The sequence below is a fragment of the Mustelus asterias genome, chromosome 14, assembly GCF_964213995.1.
Source record: "Mustelus asterias chromosome 14, sMusAst1.hap1.1, whole genome shotgun sequence".
In the NCBI taxonomy this organism is placed as follows: Eukaryota; Metazoa; Chordata; class Chondrichthyes; order Carcharhiniformes; family Triakidae; genus Mustelus; species Mustelus asterias.
Genome location: NC_135814.1, coordinates 38,029,426 through 38,048,109, shown reverse-complemented (window position 1 = coordinate 38,048,109; position 18,684 = coordinate 38,029,426). Strand labels below are relative to the sequence as shown.

Genomic DNA, 18,684 nt, shown 5'->3' with positions numbered 1-18,684 from the left:
AATACAATTAGCAGGAAGGCAGTGGCGTAGTGGTATTATAGCTGGACTATTAATCAAGAGATGCAGGGTAATATTCTGGGGTCCTGGTTCAAATCCCACCATAGCAGATGGTGAAATTTGAATTCAATAGAAACCTGGAATTAAAAATCTAATGATGACCATGAAACCACTGTCAATTATCGTAAAAACCCATCTGGTTCACTAATGTCCTTTAGGGAAGGAAATCTGCCACCTTACCTGGTCTGGCCTACATGTGACTCCAGATCCACAGTAATTTGTTTGACTCTTAAAAATGTCCTTAGGGATGCGCAATAAATGCTGGCCTAACCAACGAAACCCACATTCCATGAACTCATAAATTTGACTGCCCTCCTCTCATCTCAATGAAATGCTTTACTCTGACACCCAAGGAGTCAGTGGGGAATTCATCCTTGCTGATGCTGACTGACCCACAGCTTTTTCACACTCCAAGGTGCATTAGGTAAGATTTGGAGGTAAGATTTCTACATCGTATTTAGGAACAACTGCTTCAAAAGCCTCCTGGGAGCGATGGCCACTTCTGGTACTACAAGCAGTAGTTGAGCTCTTAAAGTCCTCAACTGGGGCAAAGGTGGGTGGGCCTGGGCCCCTTCCTGCCCCTCATAGAATTCAGTAAGAGGTCTCACAACACCAGGTTAAAGCCCAACAGGTTTATTTGGAATCACGAGCTTTCAGAGCTCTGCTCCTTCATCAGATAAAGGAGCAGCTGTGCCCACTCCAGTCCAATACCAACATCTCCACATCATGGCCCTCATAGAATTGGTAGGGGATGGTTGGGAATGCCAGCGACAGGGGACAATAAAATTCCCCATTACATTCAATGCTACATGTTCTGTCAGACAAAGTATTTATAACTGCCCTACATTTCCTACCCATGATTTTAATACTTATGTGCTTTCATGCAAGATTATTTGTATCATATTTTATGATTGCATCATACAATGACCCCCCATCATTCGTATAAGGAGGATATATTTCATCCTATTTACATTTCTTTTCCAGAATATGTAATATCACAAAGCAATGAAGTAATTCCTGTGGCAGTATTGAGCCTGCTTCCACCTATCCTGATTGCTTTCATGATAACGATGGCATTTTATCTCTTTCGTACCCGACAACAAAGAAAAGTGACCAAGGAGTGGCCACAGAAACAGAAGGAGCACCAAAGCCTAACCAGGACTGGTGCTGGAAAAGCTGGAGAGTATGATGGGAAATGCACTGTGGCAATTGACGATGGTCAGTCTGACATCAGTGCAACATGTGCCAACAACATCAATCACAATAATGAACTGCTGCCGATTGAACTTGACGGCATTGTCGGAAAAGGCAGATTTGCAGAAGTGTGGAGAGCAAAACTCAAACATAGTGCTTCGGGGCAATATGAAACCGTAGCAGTGAAAATCTTTCCTTGCGAAGAATATCCATCGTGGAGAACGGAAAAAAGGATTTTCTCAGATGTTGATCTCAAACACGAGAGCGTGCTCCAGTTTCTCACAGCTGAGGAAAGAGGAAGAGGAATGGAAAAGCAATATTGGCTTATTACAGCATACCACAGCGTGGGTAATCTACAAGATTTCCTCACCAATCATATCCTGACCTGGACAGAGATGTATATGATGACAGGATCCCTTGTAAATGGGGTTGCTCACCTCCATAGTGACTATACTGCTTGTGGCACCCCAAAGATTCCTATATCTCACAGAGACATTAAGAGTACAAACATTCTAGTTAAAAACAAAAGGGAATGTGTATTGTGTGATTTTGGGCTGGCTCTGAGGCTTGATCCATCTCTAACAGCCGAAGACTTTGCTAATAGTGGCCAGGTGAGTATAACATGACATTTGAAGCACAATATTGTAATATAAAGCTGATTGAAGTAGCACGTCATGTCAATTTAAAGATAAGTGGGATGGCTTGTTTGTATTGTATCAAAGCAGCTAAAAAGTACACTTTAAAAATACATTTTTACCTATAGGTTAGAGGGATTAGCGAGGTAAATATGTGGGGTTGTGGGATAGGGCCTGGATGAGATGGTTGTCGGTGCAGACTCGAGAGAAAGGGCCTCCTTCTGCACTGTAGGGATTCTATGATTCTATCATATCCGTAGAAGAGTGTTATTAATGCAAAAGAATACAATGGTTACATCCAAACATGCTCAGAATTGAATTTGCACCCATTCTGTCATTTTGCTTCCGATCCTGCATTGCAGGCACAAAGGAGCTTAACTTGGGTTCAGAATTGGGTGTTGCAGAGCACCTAATATGTGCTTCTAGAATGCCAAACTGTGTACAAGGAATACTGCAGACAAAAACACTCCTCAATATGTGCTCAGATAAACTCCACTCGGGTCTCATCTGTGTGCAATGGCATTAATTTTGCCAGACATCTCCGCTCTTTCTCCCCAGAAGGTTTTTAATTTTGCTAACTTACTATTTTACCTCAAAGGATTGGCCGCCCGAATGTGCAAACCTAGGCTGAATATGGGGCCACATTTGCTACCTTCTAATCCATGGACACTGTTTAAAGTCCAGGAGGTTCTGAAAGATCAAATCCAATGAACCATTATTTGTGGTTATCTCTTTTCAAACACTAGGATGGAGGCCATCAGGTCCAGGGGGCTTTCTTTGGCTGTTGGTCCCTTTAATTTCTCTAATGCCTGTTGTTTATTAATATTTAGGTTGCTCACTCTCATTAGAGGCTTAAAATGGGCCTAATATTTCAAGAACTAATTTTTAAATGTATTCTTAGGATGCGAGCATCAAGCTTGATGATAAACCTGGCACAGATTGCCAGTTCTGTAGCTACCCTGAGAAGGTGGTACTGTGCCATCTTCTGGAAGCAGCAGTGGCAATCTGTGCCAGGTTTATCATCAAGCTTGATGCTCGCATCCTAAGAATACATTTAAAAATTAGCTCTTGAAATATTAGGCCCATTTTAAGCCTCTAATGAGAGTGAGCAACCTAAATATTAATAAACAACAGGCATTAGAGAAATTAAAGGGACCAACAGCCAAAGAAAGCCCCCTGGACCTGATGGCCTAGCAATACAAACTTGGCTTGCTAGGTTACTTCAGAAAGAAGATAAAAGTCAATCATGTTTTGTGACCTGATGGCCTAGCAATACAAACTTGGCTTGCTAGGTTACTTCAGAAAGAAGATAAAAGTCAATCATGTTTTGTGACACTGGAAACTTCTCTGTGATTCCATCCCTTCAACCACATTTTTAACTCCTTTATCTTGCCCATGTTCTGCAAACCTGTTACTGATGAAGTTCTTGAAACTCACTTTGCAGAACCTCAATGTTATTCATTTTTATTTCTCAAGTTTTATTTGCTAATGTTTTTATGAAGCAACTTGGAACATTTTATTACCTTAAAGGCACAAATACATTTTGTTGTTGTTGTTGCTGTTTGCCATTGGTCCCAACCCAAACCACAATTTGATGATATTCCCTTCCCTCTCCAAGCCTTTTTCACCCACATTATTACATCAATTACTCTGACGCATAGAATGTTATTCCCTTGACGTACACTGCAATTTATGATATAAGGTGCTAGTGGGAGTCACTTGCTGCTTATTCAGCAGAATTGTCTGACTTGCAGTGTTTAGATAGCATAGTCTTACATGTTATGTAATATTTAAGACACAAAAACAGGTCATTCAGCCCCCAGGCCCATTTCTGGTATTTCTGCCATTGAACCTCCTCCCACTCATCTCTCATCCTATCCTACACCCAACTTCTCCCTTACGTGCTTATCACGCTTCTCACTAAATTTATCTATGCTAGTCACCTCAACTTAAATCATCCCTTGATCCTTCAAACTATGAAATAACACCAACATAAAAGCAAGGGTTTTCTTTTTATTCCCAACTTTTATTTTGGCCATTACTGATTTTTTAAGTAAACTTTTGCAAAATATGGAGGATTTATTCAAGATAATACCGACAGGAAATTCATTCACATTCAGCTAATGACTACCTGAGCACATTTTCCCCATCTTCAGCATTTAAGGTTCCCAACTGTGATTCAATGTATTCCTGGAGGCTTCATCACAGGACTTGCCCCCACACTCCAGCCATTTTTTGGCCAACACATTCATCCTTGCAACGCACTGATTACTGAAGCCAATTGGAAAGCAAAAAGACTCTTTGGGCCCGATTTTACCAGTTTCATTCTAAGTGCTGAATCTGGGCATAATGCAGATCCGACTTGGAAATCTGCTTTCAGGCGCCCCCATACGCACTCAACCTGAAAAAAAAATCACCAGTCCCATTTGCATTGTGGGCGGGGCTTAGCGCGGCCGAAACGATTGGAGCTCTGAACTGCGCATGCGCAGTTAGAAAAAAATTGAAAAAGTCTGCCCGTGTCAGATCGCTCCCGAGCCGCAGAAAGTGGAGAAAGTGGCCCGGGAGCGAAAAGCGGGTGAGATGGCCCCCACAGCCATCACTGTCCCCCTTATCCACCCCCACTACCCACACACATCACTGTCCCCCTTACCCACCCCCCACTACCCACACACATCACTGTCCCCCTTATCCACCAACCCCCCCCCCGCTACCCAGACTGAACACCACCCCTGCTCCCCTCCCCCCCCACCGATCGCCCGCAGAGTGGCAGCGGACCCCCTTGCCCCCCTCCTCTGCACGCCCCCTGCCCTCCTCTGCACCACCACCAGAGATCCATCTGTCCCCCCACTAGATATCCATCTGCCCCCCCACTAGAGATCCATCTGCCCCCCACTAGAGATCCATCTGCCCCCCCTCCCACCAGATATCCATCTGCCTCCTCCCCTATCAGTGAGCGATTGGGCCTCCCCCTCCCATCCCCCCACCAGACAACGATCTGGCCTCACTCACACCCGCCCCCCCCCCCCCAGACAACGATCTGGCCTCACTCACCCCCTGCCACCCCCGCCAGACTACAATCTGGCCTCACTCATTCCCCCCCCCCCACCCCCCAAGAGAATGGTCTGGCCTCACTCACCCCCCTCCCCCCCCCAAGGAACATCTGGAACATCTGACCCGCCTCCTCCTCCCTCCCCATCAGACAACGATCAGCCCTCCCCCCCCACCACCCAGACAATGATCGCCCTCCACCCCCCCTCCCACCAGAGATACATCTGACCCGCCTCCTCCTCCTCTCCACCCCCCCACCAGACAACGATCTAGCCTCACTCCCCTCCCCGCCCCCAACCAGAGAATGATCTGACCCGCCTCCCTCCTCCCCCCCACCACTGATCTGAGTCAGAGAGCTGTTGGAAGCTCTGAACGCGCTCTTCAGCAGCTGAAGTGCCCGATTCAGACTTTCATTTAGCAGGTCCATTACGGCGCGGTTCCGATTGGCAAACGCGGTGGTAAAGAGGGAAATGCTGATAAAGTTGGGTGGCAGTTCATTAGTTCAATTTAAATGCATGCAAATGCATTTAAATCGCCGTTGCGCCCGTTTTGGGCGTGAAGCGGCTCGCCACCATTCCCAGGTTTCAGTAAAGTGGCAATCTGTGTGGGCGCGGGCGCGGATCGCGTTAATGGCCTCACACCTGACTTTACCACATTTTCACGCCCGAAAATGGGCGCAACGCAATGGTAAAATGGGGCCCTTTGGGCGGGATTTTCCATGACTCCCGCCATGTGTTACACAGGGTGGAGGTGACCCACCATTGGTCACTGCCGGGACCTTCTGGCCCCGCCATTATCAATGGAATTTCCTGTTGAATGCACCCTTTGCCACTGGGAAACCCGCGGTAGGGGCGCACATCGGTGAGACCGGAAGAACCCGCCAGTGTGAATGGCTGGGAAATTCCGACCATTACCCAATTAGATGATGTTTGAGTGTCAGCCGAGCACACCTTTTGGCCGGAAATTTACTGCCCTGCCCACCACGGGAATCGGAACGGGTGGGGGGCGGACGATGTAAAGGTCCGTTTACCATTGGCAGGATTTTATGTTTTCGGGATGAGCAAGGTTGTAAAATCCCACCCTTTAGTTCCCATTTTCAATATTTTTGTATCTGGTTAAAAAGAGACAAAAATATTTTTAATGCGTGATATTTTTCCACGGTTGGACACAGTAGTGCCCTGGAAATTCCCTGGAGAGTCCTGGTCAACTTGGAGGCTGGCAACCCTATCGGCATTTCAAGACAATAGGAAATAGCTGCCTCACCTTATGTATCATTACTTATGTAATATTGGCTGATATCTCCAACTCCCATAAAAACCCTCGCATGTGTTCTTGTGTTTACTACCATTTGTAAAGCCATTGATTTATAAAAATACTGATGTATCCTGGATTTAATAGCAAACAGTTTACTTATATGTGAGTTTGCAGTAAGCTCGTTATAGAATATTTGAGTTCTGTCAGCAAGAAAAAAAAACCCCTCTTAAAAATACATGTCAAACCAGCAACCCTTTTCTTCCAACACACACATTTGTCCAATATTTAACACACTTTAAGACCCAAGATATTAAACTGTCATGTTTACTTCTTGCTATTGAATTTTTTCTATTAATTTATTATGAGATGAAGACCAGGTCCACATACACAAAATAATCCTTCAACTGAATCATCATAATATGGCTATGCATGGTTTAATCCTGATGAAATTACAGGATTAGGGACTGTGGCAGTTACTCAGAGCATCATCTGCAAGGAAATATAATCTGATGCAAGGAGATCAAAAAGGTGAAAACATATATATTGAACAAGGAATAAAAGTTTATGTTTAGGTGCCATTTCAAAAGCTTTTGTCTGTAGATTGTACACTTGACTTTGACAGATGTGCCATTCCATTGTGGTCGCTTATCCTTCCTACATTCGACACGGTGGCAGAGTGGTTAGCACTGCTGCCTCACAGTGCCAGGGACCTGGGTTCGATTTCCGGCTTGGGGGGTTCATCGTCTGTGCGGCGTCTGCACATTCTCCCCGTGTCTGCGTGAGTTTCCTCTGGGTGCCCCAGTTTCCTCCCACGGTCCAAAATAAAGACTAGCTTGTTTGGTGCATTGCCCATGCTAAATTCTCCCTCAGTGTACCTGAACAGGCATTGGAGTGTGGTTACTAGGGGATTTTCACAGTAACTTCATTGTAGTGTTAATGTAAGCCTACTTGTGACACGAATAAATAACCTTAAACTTACATTCAATTTCCATGGTTGAGTAAATATGCTTGCCACTATATAAAGAAACAAAATGTTTGTTATCTTGTTTGGCAGGTTGGCACTGCCAGGTATATGGCACCTGAAGTTCTAGAATCCCGTGTTAACCTGGAAGACCTTGAATCATTTAAACAGATGGATATTTATTCAATGGCCTTAGTTTTATGGGAGATGGCTTCTCGATGTGAGGTCATTGGAGGTAAGAATAATGACAGACCGTCAATTATTTTTTGTATAAGGAAAATTATTTTGCACACTAAATAGAGAAGAATAAATCATGTGAACACTCTGATGTTAAAAAAGTACAAAGTCTTAGCATGAATGTTGGTTTTACGGGCTTTCCTAATGCTGTTCCTTACTGTTCAATAGAGCAAACTCAGATGGGCTGGTACAGATGGGAGAGGGATGGTGGGAATAATTGCTCCCTTGTGCCTCGTCTCTTGGTTGCCCACAACAAGATGTGTATTTTGGCAGGAGGGTTTTAAAACCCTTTTAGTGCCATGACATTCAAGGATAGACACATAAAAGGTTGCCTGGTAATTTTAAATCAAACAAAATCACAAATTTTTATTCACAAACACCTCAAAATGTAAATGCGACAAACATACTCACCCCCACAAACACACAGCCATATACACAAGGAAAATTGAATTCTAAATATGAAACATATTCTTAGGTTATTAAGGAACAACAAGAAGCAAAATTATGGGTGGAATTGTCCTCTATTTCTTCTAAGTGCAGGCCCAGGCGAGAAAAGCGGTGTCAACGCAAAAACAGAAAATGCTGGAAAATCTCAGCTGGTCTGACAGCATCTGTAGAGAGAGAATAGAGCCAATGTTTTGAGTCTGGATGACCCTTCGCCAGAGCTGGTGTGCAGCTCGCCGACAGCACAGCAGGCTTTTCTCGCCATATTGTCCAGCACTTAAGAAGAAAATAATCATGGGGGTGAACCCCATACTGTCACGCTGGTGGGCTCCCAGCAGGTTTCTTTCACCTGGTTCACATTGTTAAAAACTGCCACATTGGCAAGGGGGTGAATTCCAATGTTGGGGGGCGGGGGGGGGGGGGGGTTGATACAGCAGGGAAGCCAGCTAATGACATTTAAATTGATTTAAATGAAGGGTGGGAACCTCGTTACGCCAATAGCGGGGAGGGTGGGGATGATTGAGCCACAGGATCTCGCTGGCGAGAATCTCGCTTTTAGCCTCTCACAGGATTTTGCAACCAGTCGCTGTGGGGATCGCAGCCCATGTGTTTAAATATTCCTTACCTAAGATGTAGCATTGAGGACTTTGATGGCTTCTCTTTTGTGGTTCTTTGGAGATTAATGGAAATTAGATTTTTGGATGAAATTGTGGCTAAGTTTCAGTAGAAACAAATCCTTGCAGTGAAGGCAAGTTAGTCCCCCTCACATTGTTTGGTTTGACTGGCTGTTTAGGCAGGATGAGAGATGATGAATGGTGGCTGTTCACACCTGTTTATAATAAATTGATTTCTCGGCATCTTTCTTTGTTAAGTTTTGTGTTGGCAGGCACTGAGTCTGCAGTGCATTTGGATTCGGGTTTTGGTAAATACACAGACAATGGGAGATGTAAATTCACAATGCATCCAGCATATCGTTTTAAAGAATGGAACTCCATCCACAGTCATATACATTTTAAGAACTTTCCAAACACCTGAGTTAATTCGTTGTCTGTGCAGAAATCACAAAAGATAACCTGTCCTTTGGCAGCTTCTTAAAGTCTATTCCAAAAAGCCACATTGAATAAAGTCCGTATCTTGAAAGTTAGGAATATGACATCTTGACTGCGCATGACAGGAGTGAGGTCAAATATGCTGCCTTATTCCTCTTTCCTTCATTTAGTACAGAGCTTTATTGAGTACCTCTTGAGAACAAAATGAACTACAAACTTATCCAAATCAGAGGAACTAAGATAAAAGCAAAATACTGCGGATGCTGGAATCTAAAACAAAAACAAAATTTGCTGGAAAATCTCAGCAGGTCTGACAGCATCTGTGGAGATAGAATAGAGCCAACGTTTTGAGTCTGGCTTCAGCTCTGACGAAGGGTCATCCAGACTCGAAATGTTGATTTTCCAGCATTTTCTATTTTTGGAACTAAAGTTAGCCTTGGTCACAGTGGAAAATGGATGATAACCAATCAGTAGCTGGTTCTACACTTTTTTTAACATTGACTTCCTTAGTTATCTACTCCAATTTCATTGCAGCATGGTTAATGTGGAGGGATCGGTAAACATCTGGGAGGTGGGCTGACAACGTGGAACCCTCATCAGACACTGTTTTGTCAAGGTTTATACGTAATGAATTAGTATTTCTTTCCTCCAAATCCCCCATTTTGTTGCCATTTTCCTTTCTCATTCCTTTTCACCATCTTAACTATTTTCATAGAATCATAGAACGCTAGAGTGCATTCAGCCTATCGAGTTTGCACCAACAACAGGCCCTATCCCCACATATAATACTCCGTTAATCCCTCTAACCCAGTGGTTCGCAACTTTTTTCACTGGGCTCCACTTTCGGAATAAAAATTTGCTCACGCCACACCAAATTTTTTATTGATAAGAAATACATTCAAAAACAAAAAAAAACACTCCTAGCAGTGCTTGATTCATAACATAGAACACAACTACTTTATAATATGATCATGGGACATCCAGAAAGTATAAAACAGTGCTTCACTTGATGCTTTTGCTCTCACTTTGGAAAAATATCTATCCATGTTTAAATGTTTCTTTGATTGTCCTTGAATCTTCCCGCCACACTTGCCATCCTCTCTTGCCGCACCAGTGTGGCGCGCCGCACCCTTTGGGAACCACTGCTCTAACCAATGCATTCTGGGACACTAAGGGGCAATTTAGCATGGTCAATGCACCTAACCTACACATTTCTGGACTGTGGAAGGAAACCGGAGCACCCGAAGGAAACCCACGCAGACGCGGCGAGAACATCTATTTGTCTATTCATGTTTTAGTATCCTTATATTGCCTCAGCAAGATTGTCTTTTATATCAGTTAAAGGTTTCTTACTGTAGGCCAGTTAACCCATTAACATTCTTTCCAGGATTATAGTGCCTTGTTTATCTTCCAACTAAAAGGAAGTCAATAGAAAGAAAAATCAAGTGCAGTGTACATTGTGCAGCTGAACAGTTACCACCAATTTTCCACCTGGTGGTATAAATTAAAAAAACACTCATTGCTTCTGCACTGTGGATAAGCACTGCAATTCTAATGATACTTCAGGAAAGAGTGGAAAAATGCAATCCACAGGAAAGTTGGACTCCAGAGAACATATACTTTCATTCCATTATTTATAATTTATACATCCAATCATATTGCAGACAAATTTATGACAATGTCCTCATTTTCAGGATATATCAGCCAGTTTGTTTCTCACACAGTGATGGTATGTGTTATCATGAAATATTAATTTGCAATTATTTTGTACATGCCAATCTTACTACAAGCAACTAATGCCTTTATCTCTTCAAGTGTATTGAATCCAGCTGGATCCCGATGTAATGCCAAGTTATTTATACCTAAGTTGCAATTGAATTTGTCGTGTTCTAGCTCTTTAGTGACATCTTGAGGTAATATCATGTTAGAACAACATGATAAAGCAAAGCTGTATCTGTGATGTAAAATGTTATACAAGTAATATGTATAATTGTTAGTCATTATAATTTCTCATGGGGAATATTAAAATAGATTGCAGACTTTTTTCTTATTACTCAAATATACAGCTAAGCTTGAGCTTTTTTGAAAATTACATTTTGCAAATTAATTTTTGATCCTGATATCTCATTTATGTGGATGAGAGAATTCTGCCGCATTTAAAATTACAATTACAATGCTCAAGGATCATCATTACATATTTCCTGTTTATTAAACATCTTGAGTTGTATTTTTCCAAAATGCACACGGACAAAAACCCATCAAAATGTGGAACGAACGAAATTGTTCTAACATTTAACTATGTTAGAAAACACTGCATCCATCCAGCAGTAGCCTGTTTATGATTAGATAAACAGTAAATAGTGCAAGTACAATAACTTGGATAGCAGATGGCTTCACAGATGCTCACAGACCCCCAAGCACCCAACATCTCCCAAGTGCTCTTATTTATGAGTAAGCCCTGGTGACACATATCAAAAGTCTGTGGTATCATAATCTTAGATTGTGGGTCCTCACCTCGGCTTCCCAGTCAAGTTATAGTAAAAGAATATTTTACAATGTTACAAAGACCGACTATAATATCTCTGTCTCGATTTGGATGAGAAAACAATGTCATTTTACAGTGTGAGCCAAAATCCCTCATCGACAATCTTAGCCAGGATTTTATAGCCCCACCACAGTGCGTCTCCCCTGCGGCAGTTGCAGCGGGCTACTTAATTTGCCGTTTACTTCGGCAGGGCTGTAATATTCCACCGGGCAGGAGGGGCCGTAAAACCCTGGTCCTTGTCAACGTCCAGAATCAAAACGTACTTTTTTTTCCCACTAGGCAGCTTTATTTTTCCAGCAGCCTCAATCGTAGCAGACTGGATCTGTTCCCTATTTGCTGCACTTCCAAGAGAGCTGACACCCGTGGATCATTTATAGTTCCAGATGTCCATGAAGTCAAACTAACAATTTCCAAATAGAATCAAGCATAGAAAAGTTATGGCGGAGAAAGAGGCCAATTCAGCCCATCATGTGTACACTGGCAATTTACTTTTAAAATACAGCCAGCAACGTGAAAAAGACAAAAAAAAGCAAACTTTGCACTTCAAAATAACCACGTTGTAATTTAATGTATGCAAAACTGTCAGTAAGATGGGTATAGAGGGATATGGGTATAGGGGGCAATTGGGACTAGTTTAGTGGCTAAAAAGGGGCAGCATGGACAAGTTGGGCTGAAGGGCCTGTTTCCAGCTGTAAACCCCTGTGACTCTATGACTCTATGTACAATGAAATGGAACAGTGACCTCTTAGCTCATCCGCACCACTTCTGAGGCCCTTAGACAGAAGTCTTGGTTTTACCATACATCATGCAATGAAAGAAAAATAAAATTTGTATTGTATTTATTCTCAGCACATCCCAAAGCATTTCAAAACCAATGGATTATTGCTGAAGTGTAAGGTAGCAAAATGCAGCAATCAAAGAACCAGGACCCACAAACAGCCAAAGAAGGAACAGCCAGCCAATCTGTTTCTGGTTGATCAATCTGTTGATATAATGCAGTCTTGACACAGGCAGTGCTAAGATTGAATTGGTGTTTTAAAAATATAAAAGTAACTAATATAAGTCACAGAAGGCTTCAAGTTTACTGACAGACACTGCGCACTCCCCTCCTGTGAAATGTATATGGAAAGACAGAGAGAGAGCCAGAGCAACGATCTTTTGGTATCAGTTTGGCAGATGCAATGACTTTTACAAAGCAAATAAATGAACAATGGTTTGGGCAATTTTAGAATCATTCTTAGTGGTTGCAGTTCTGAGCCTAAAACATACTTGTCACGGGACACATGCACTGTGACGTGTGACTGAGTTATAGGAACTAGATTTGATTCTGTGCTAAGCTTGATGATCTCAAATCCCAGTAGAGGTAACATTACACTTTGCCTGGGCTGGAGAAAGGGAAGAAAGAAATTCTGATTGTTACCCAGTAACTCCAGCTAGAATTAAATGAAAAAGGGCAGGCAGCATCTGTGGAAAAACAGAGTTAACATTTCGGGGTGATGACAAGATCTTGTCTTGACCTGCTGCATAGTTCCAACATTTTTTGGTTTTCAGATTTCCACCGTATCCAAAGAACAAAGAGCAGTACAGCACAGGAACAGGCCCTTCAGCCCACCAAGTCTGTGCCAACACAGATGCCTCTCTAATATTTTCTTGCCTCTACGTGGTCCATATCACTCTATTTCCTGCCTATTCATGTATCTATCCACATGCCTCTTGAACATTATTATTGAATCTGCTTCCATCACCTCCCCCAGCAACGTGTTCCAAGCATTCACCATCCTCTGTGTGAAAAACTTGCGCCTTACATCTCTTTTGAACCTTCCCCTTCTCACTCTCAACCTATGCCCCTGAGTAATTGGCCCTTTGACCCTGGGAAAAAGACTCTGACTATCCAGTCTATCCAAGCCTGTCATAATCTTGTAAACCTCTATCAGGTCCCCCCTCGTCCTCAGACGCTCCAATGAAAACAATCCAAGTTTGTTCAACCTTTCTTAATAGTCCATAGCCTCCAAGCCAGGCAAATCCTGGTAAATCACTTCTGCACCCTTTCCAATGCATCAACATCCTCCCGTGGTCTGGCGACCATAATTGTACACAATACTCCAAATGCGGCCTAACCAAAGTCTTATACAGCTGCAACATGATTTTTCAATTCCTATACTCAACACTTCAACTAACGAAGGCCAGCATGCCATATGCCTTCTTGACCACATTGTCCACCTGAGTTGCCACCTTCAGGGAACTGTGGATCTACACATCTAGATCCCTCGGTATGCTAATATTTTTAAGGGTTCTACCATTTACTGTATACTTCCCTTCTGCAGTAGACATTCCAAATTGCATCACCTCACATTTGTCCGGGTTAAATTCCATCTACCATCTTTTGGCCCAGGTCTCCAGTCGATTTATTTCCTGTTGTACCCTCTGACAATCCTCCTCACTATCCGCTACTCCCCCAATTTTTGTATCATCTGCAAATTTACTAATCACACCACCTACATTTTCCTCCAAATCGTTTATATGTATTACAAACAACAGAGGCCCCAGCACTGATCCATGTGGAACACCGCTTGTCACAGTCCTCCAGTTAGAAAAGTACCCTTCCACTGCTACTCTCTTCTTCCTATGCCCAAACCAGTTTTGTATCCATTTTACCAGATCACCTCGGATCCCTTATGACTTCACGTTCTGTATTAGCCTGCCATGAGGACCTTGAGAGACACAACCGCTCCTTCACAAAACCATGCTGCCTATCACTAATAAGCCTATTCGTTTCCAGATGTGAGTGCACCCTATCCCTAAGAATCTTCTCCAATAATTTCCCCACCACTGATGTAAGGCTCACAGGCCTGTAATTTCCCTGATTATCTCTTCTGCCCTTCTTAAACAGAGGAACAATGTTAACTACTCTCCAATCTTCTGGTACCTCGCCCGAGGCTGAAGTGGATACAAAGATTTTGGCCAATTTTTGGCTATTTCTTTCCTCGTCCCGCTCAGTATTCTGGGATAGACCCTATCTGCCCTGAGGACATGTCCACCTTAATGTTTTTCAAAACATCCCTTTTTATCTCAACATGTCCTAGAATGTCAACATCCTCCTTTTTACACTCACCATCCACCACATCCTTCTCCTTTGTGAATACTGATGCAAAGTACTCATTAAGGACCTCACCCACCTCATCTGGCTCCACACATAAATTCCCTTCACTGTCCTTGAGTGGACCTACCCTTTCTATAGCTACCCTCTTCCTCCTTGTGTACGCATAAAAAGCCTTGGGATTCTCCTTAATCCTGCCTGCCAAGGACATTTCATGGCCCCTTTTTGCACGCCTAAGTCCCTGTTTAAGCTCTTTCCTGCTACCTTTGTATTCCTCAAGAGCTTTATCCGTTTTCAATTTCCTGAAATTTATGTATGCCCTTTTCTTCTTTTTCACTAAGCTCACAATCTCTTTTGTTATCCAGGTCCCCAAATCTTGCCATCTTTATCCTTCATTTTTACAGGGACATACAGGTCCTGAATTGTTAACAACTGACTTTTAAAAGACTCCCAAATATCAGATGCGGATTTACCCTCAAACAGCCGCCCCTAGTCTATATTCTCTAGCTCCTGCCTAATACTGTCGTAGTTAGCCTTCCCCCAGCTTAGTACTTTCACTCTGGGATGACTTCTATCCTTTTCTACAAGTATCTTGAAACTTATAGAATTGTGCTCACTGTCCCCCACTGAGACATCAATCACCTGTCTGGGCCCGTTCCTTAGAACCAGGTCTAAGATAGCCCCTTCCCAAGTTGGACTATCTACATATTGCCCTCCTCTTGGACACACTGAGCAAACTCTGCCCCGTCCAAGCCCCTGGCACTAAAGGAATCCCAGTCTATGTTGGGGAAGTTGAAATCGCCCATCACAACAACTCTATTGTTTTTACATCTTCCCATAATCTGCTGACATATCAGTTCCTCCACTTCACGCTGGCCGTTGGGAGGTCTGTAGTACAATCCCAACAGTGTTCCTGAGTTCTACCCATATGGCCTGACTGCATGGTGTCCTCCCTCTGTATGGCTGTGACATTCTCCCTAATCAGTAAAGCAACACCCCCACCTCTTTTACCACCCTCTCAATCTCACGTGAAGCATCTAAACCCTGGAATCCTAAACTGCCAGTCCTACCCTTCTTTCATCCAAGTTTCCGTAATTTGCCACAGCATCATAGTTCCACGTAGTAATCCAAGCTTTAAGTTCATCTGCCTTGCCTGTCATCCTGCTTGCGTTAAAGCAAACACACCTCAGACCATCTGTCCTGTCATGTTTGTACACCCACCCTGTGTTTTATTTCTCTTAGCCTTACTGGATCCATTCACTGAGTTCTCCACAGTCTCCGTACTCTGGACTGTGGCCCTTTTTGATTTTTGTCTTTGGTTGCTCTGCCTTCCACTTTTCCCCTTACTGCCTTTTGTTTCTGTCCCCACTTTACTTCCCTCTGACTTTCTATATTGGTTCCGATTCCCCTGTCATATTAGTTTAAACCCTTCCCAACAGCACTAGCAAACACTCTCCCTTGGACATTGGTTATAGTCCTGCCCAGGTGCAGACCATCCGATTTGTACTGGTCCCACCTCCCCAGAACCGGTTCTAATGTCCTAGGTATTTGAATCCCTCCCTCTTGCACCACCCCTCAAGTCACGTATTTATCTTAGCTATCCTGACATTCCTACTCTGACTAGCACGTGGCACTGGTAGCAAGCCTGAGATTACTACCTTTGAGGTCCTACTGTTTAGTTTAACTCCTAGTTCCCTAAATTCAGCTTGTAGGACCTCATCACATTTTTTACCTATATTGTTGGTGCCTACACGCACCATGACTGTTCACCCTCCCCCTCCAGAATGTCCTGCAGCTGCTCCGAGACATCCTAGCACCAGGGAGGCAACATACCATCTTGGAGTCTCATTTGTGTCTGCAGAAACACCTGTCCATTCCCCTTACAGTTGAATCCCCTATCACTATAGCTCTGCCAGTCTTTTTCCTGCCCTCCTGTGCAGCAGAGCCAGCCACAGTGCCATGAACCTGGCTGAGGCCACCTTCCTCTGGTGAGCCATATCCCTCAGTATCCAAAACGGTATATCTGTTTTGGAGGGGGATCCTTGCACCTCTTTCCTGCTCTTCCTCTGTCTGGTGGTCACCCATTCCCAATCTCCCTCATTAAGCTTTATCTGTGGTGTGACCAACTCACTGAACATACTATCCACGACTTCCTCAGCATCGTGGATGCTCCAAAGTGAATCCATCCGCAGCTGCAGAGCCATCAAGCGGTCTAATAGGAGCTGCAGTTGCATGTGGAGGAGCCAGGGACACCGCAAGGGTCCCTGAATTCCCACAACGCACAAGAGGAGTATAACATGGGTCTGGGGTTTCCTGCCATGACTTAGCCCTTAAGTCAACTTACAAAACAACTACAATGCCAAGAGAAAAAAAGAGAAAAAATAAAAGAAAAACTACTGACCAGTCACCAGCCAATCATTTATCTGCTGGCTGTGACATCACAGTTCAATTTCTTTCTACCTCTCACTTGCCCTCGAGTCTCCCTCGCAGGTCCGTCTCTCCACTCCTCCCTGAGACGAGCACCTCTTTTCCCTCAGCAACAAATTCCCACTCAGCCTAAATTTCCCATACCCTCACTCTGGCTGAATCTCACTCAGGCTGCAATCTCAATCCCACTGACGTAGTCTCTCTCCCACTGGCGCACAAGCTCACTGGTCATGCGCTTGCTAAAACCACTGCCTTATATAGAGCTGAGGTGAACTGAGATGACACACGCATCAGTTTAAAATTCCTAAGTGTTCACACCTATTGAGACCCTCATCAGGCTTCAGTTGATTGATGGATAACTGCCACTTAGCTAACTGTATGAGTTGCTTATTGACCTTTAAACTAGATTACTGAATTCAAAGAGAAAAAAGAAAAACACTTACCAACACTTACCCACTCAGCTCCAAATTTCCGATACCCTCACTCTGGCTGAATCTCATTCAGGCTGTAGTTTCTCTCCCGCTGGCATGTACAAACTCACTGGTATACAGCTGGGCTGTTATAGAATTATATGTACTCTGTGATGGAATATAGAAAGAGTATTTCACACATTTAGTCCTAATTTCTGCCCTTTCCTTTAATTGCATTTAGTTTTTATTTTTCACATATTTATCCATTTTTCTTTTAAAAGACATTATGGATTATGCTTCCAGTACTGTTTCTGTTGGGAATACTATGATCCAGCAACTCTGTGTGCAAAATAGGAGTAAATACCATCATTTTTCATTTAGCGATGATTTTAAAGTTTGCCCTCTGGTTATCCCCTCACCAACCATTGGAAATTCTCACTTTCCTGGTTAGCTGATGAACAATGTGAGGCTGGGACAGAATTTTGATGGGATGACCCCACTGTTTAGTAGCTTACCAACACTTATTGCACATGCTCACACAAGAAGAGTCAGCACTTGAGTGAAGCAAATGGGATTACTTCAGGGGAGGAGGGGTTGAGGGTGGTAGTCAAAAGGGGGAATAGAATGATGGGGGAAAGGAAACGAGATGTTCCTGATTTTTTTTTAAAATAATGTATCGAAAATGACACTGGGTGTAATTTTCAGCATCAGCTAGGAGCTAGGAATGAAAATCAGAGATGGTCTAAAGCAAGACACTCCATTCATCCAGTTCACTGCTCCATGGGTGAAATTTCAACTACTTATTACATTTGCTAATGTTGACTGCAAAAATTACATTGATATGGGACTCCTTATTGTAAAATGATGTCCCACAGTGCTTTACAAGAGATGCTCAGTTTTTTGCCTAAGGTATAGCAACATCTGGTGCTGCTGTGATAGCGGAAATGAAATACATTCATAAATAATGCCTTTTTACTTTTTCTTACAGAGGTGAAAAGTTATGAATCACCTTTTGGTTCAAAAGTCCGTGAGCATGCATGCGTTGAAAGTATGAGGGACATTGTACTACGGGACAGAGGTCGCCCTGAAATTCCCAGCAACTGGCTGGTACATAAAGTAGGTAAAGTAGGAGAGCGAATCAAGTGTCAACTCTGCCAATTCAAACTTTTGTTGTAAGACAAAAGGGATTGGACAACTACAGAACGAACAACAGTATCATATTATGCCTTTTTGAGAGTTAGTGCAATTTTGTTTGTATCAAGGAAAGGGTAATGTTAAATGTATGTTGTAGAATCAGTATGCTTCTTGATAGCATAGACATTTATC

At 43.2% G+C, this 18,684-nt stretch overlaps 1 protein-coding gene across 1 annotated transcript in view; it reads left to right on the top strand.

Moving 5' to 3' along the window:
* Positions 1-18,684, top strand: part of tgfbr2l (transforming growth factor beta receptor-like) — a 57,893-nt gene that overhangs the window by 34,192 nt on the left and 5,017 nt on the right. Inside the window, exons 4-6 of the mRNA XM_078229172.1 lie at positions 1,042-1,862; positions 7,243-7,384; positions 18,347-18,474. Of these exons, the coding sequence (XP_078085298.1) occupies positions 1,042-1,862; positions 7,243-7,384; positions 18,347-18,474 (1,091 nt within the window). The remainder of the gene's footprint in view (positions 1-1,041; positions 1,863-7,242; positions 7,385-18,346; positions 18,475-18,684) is intronic.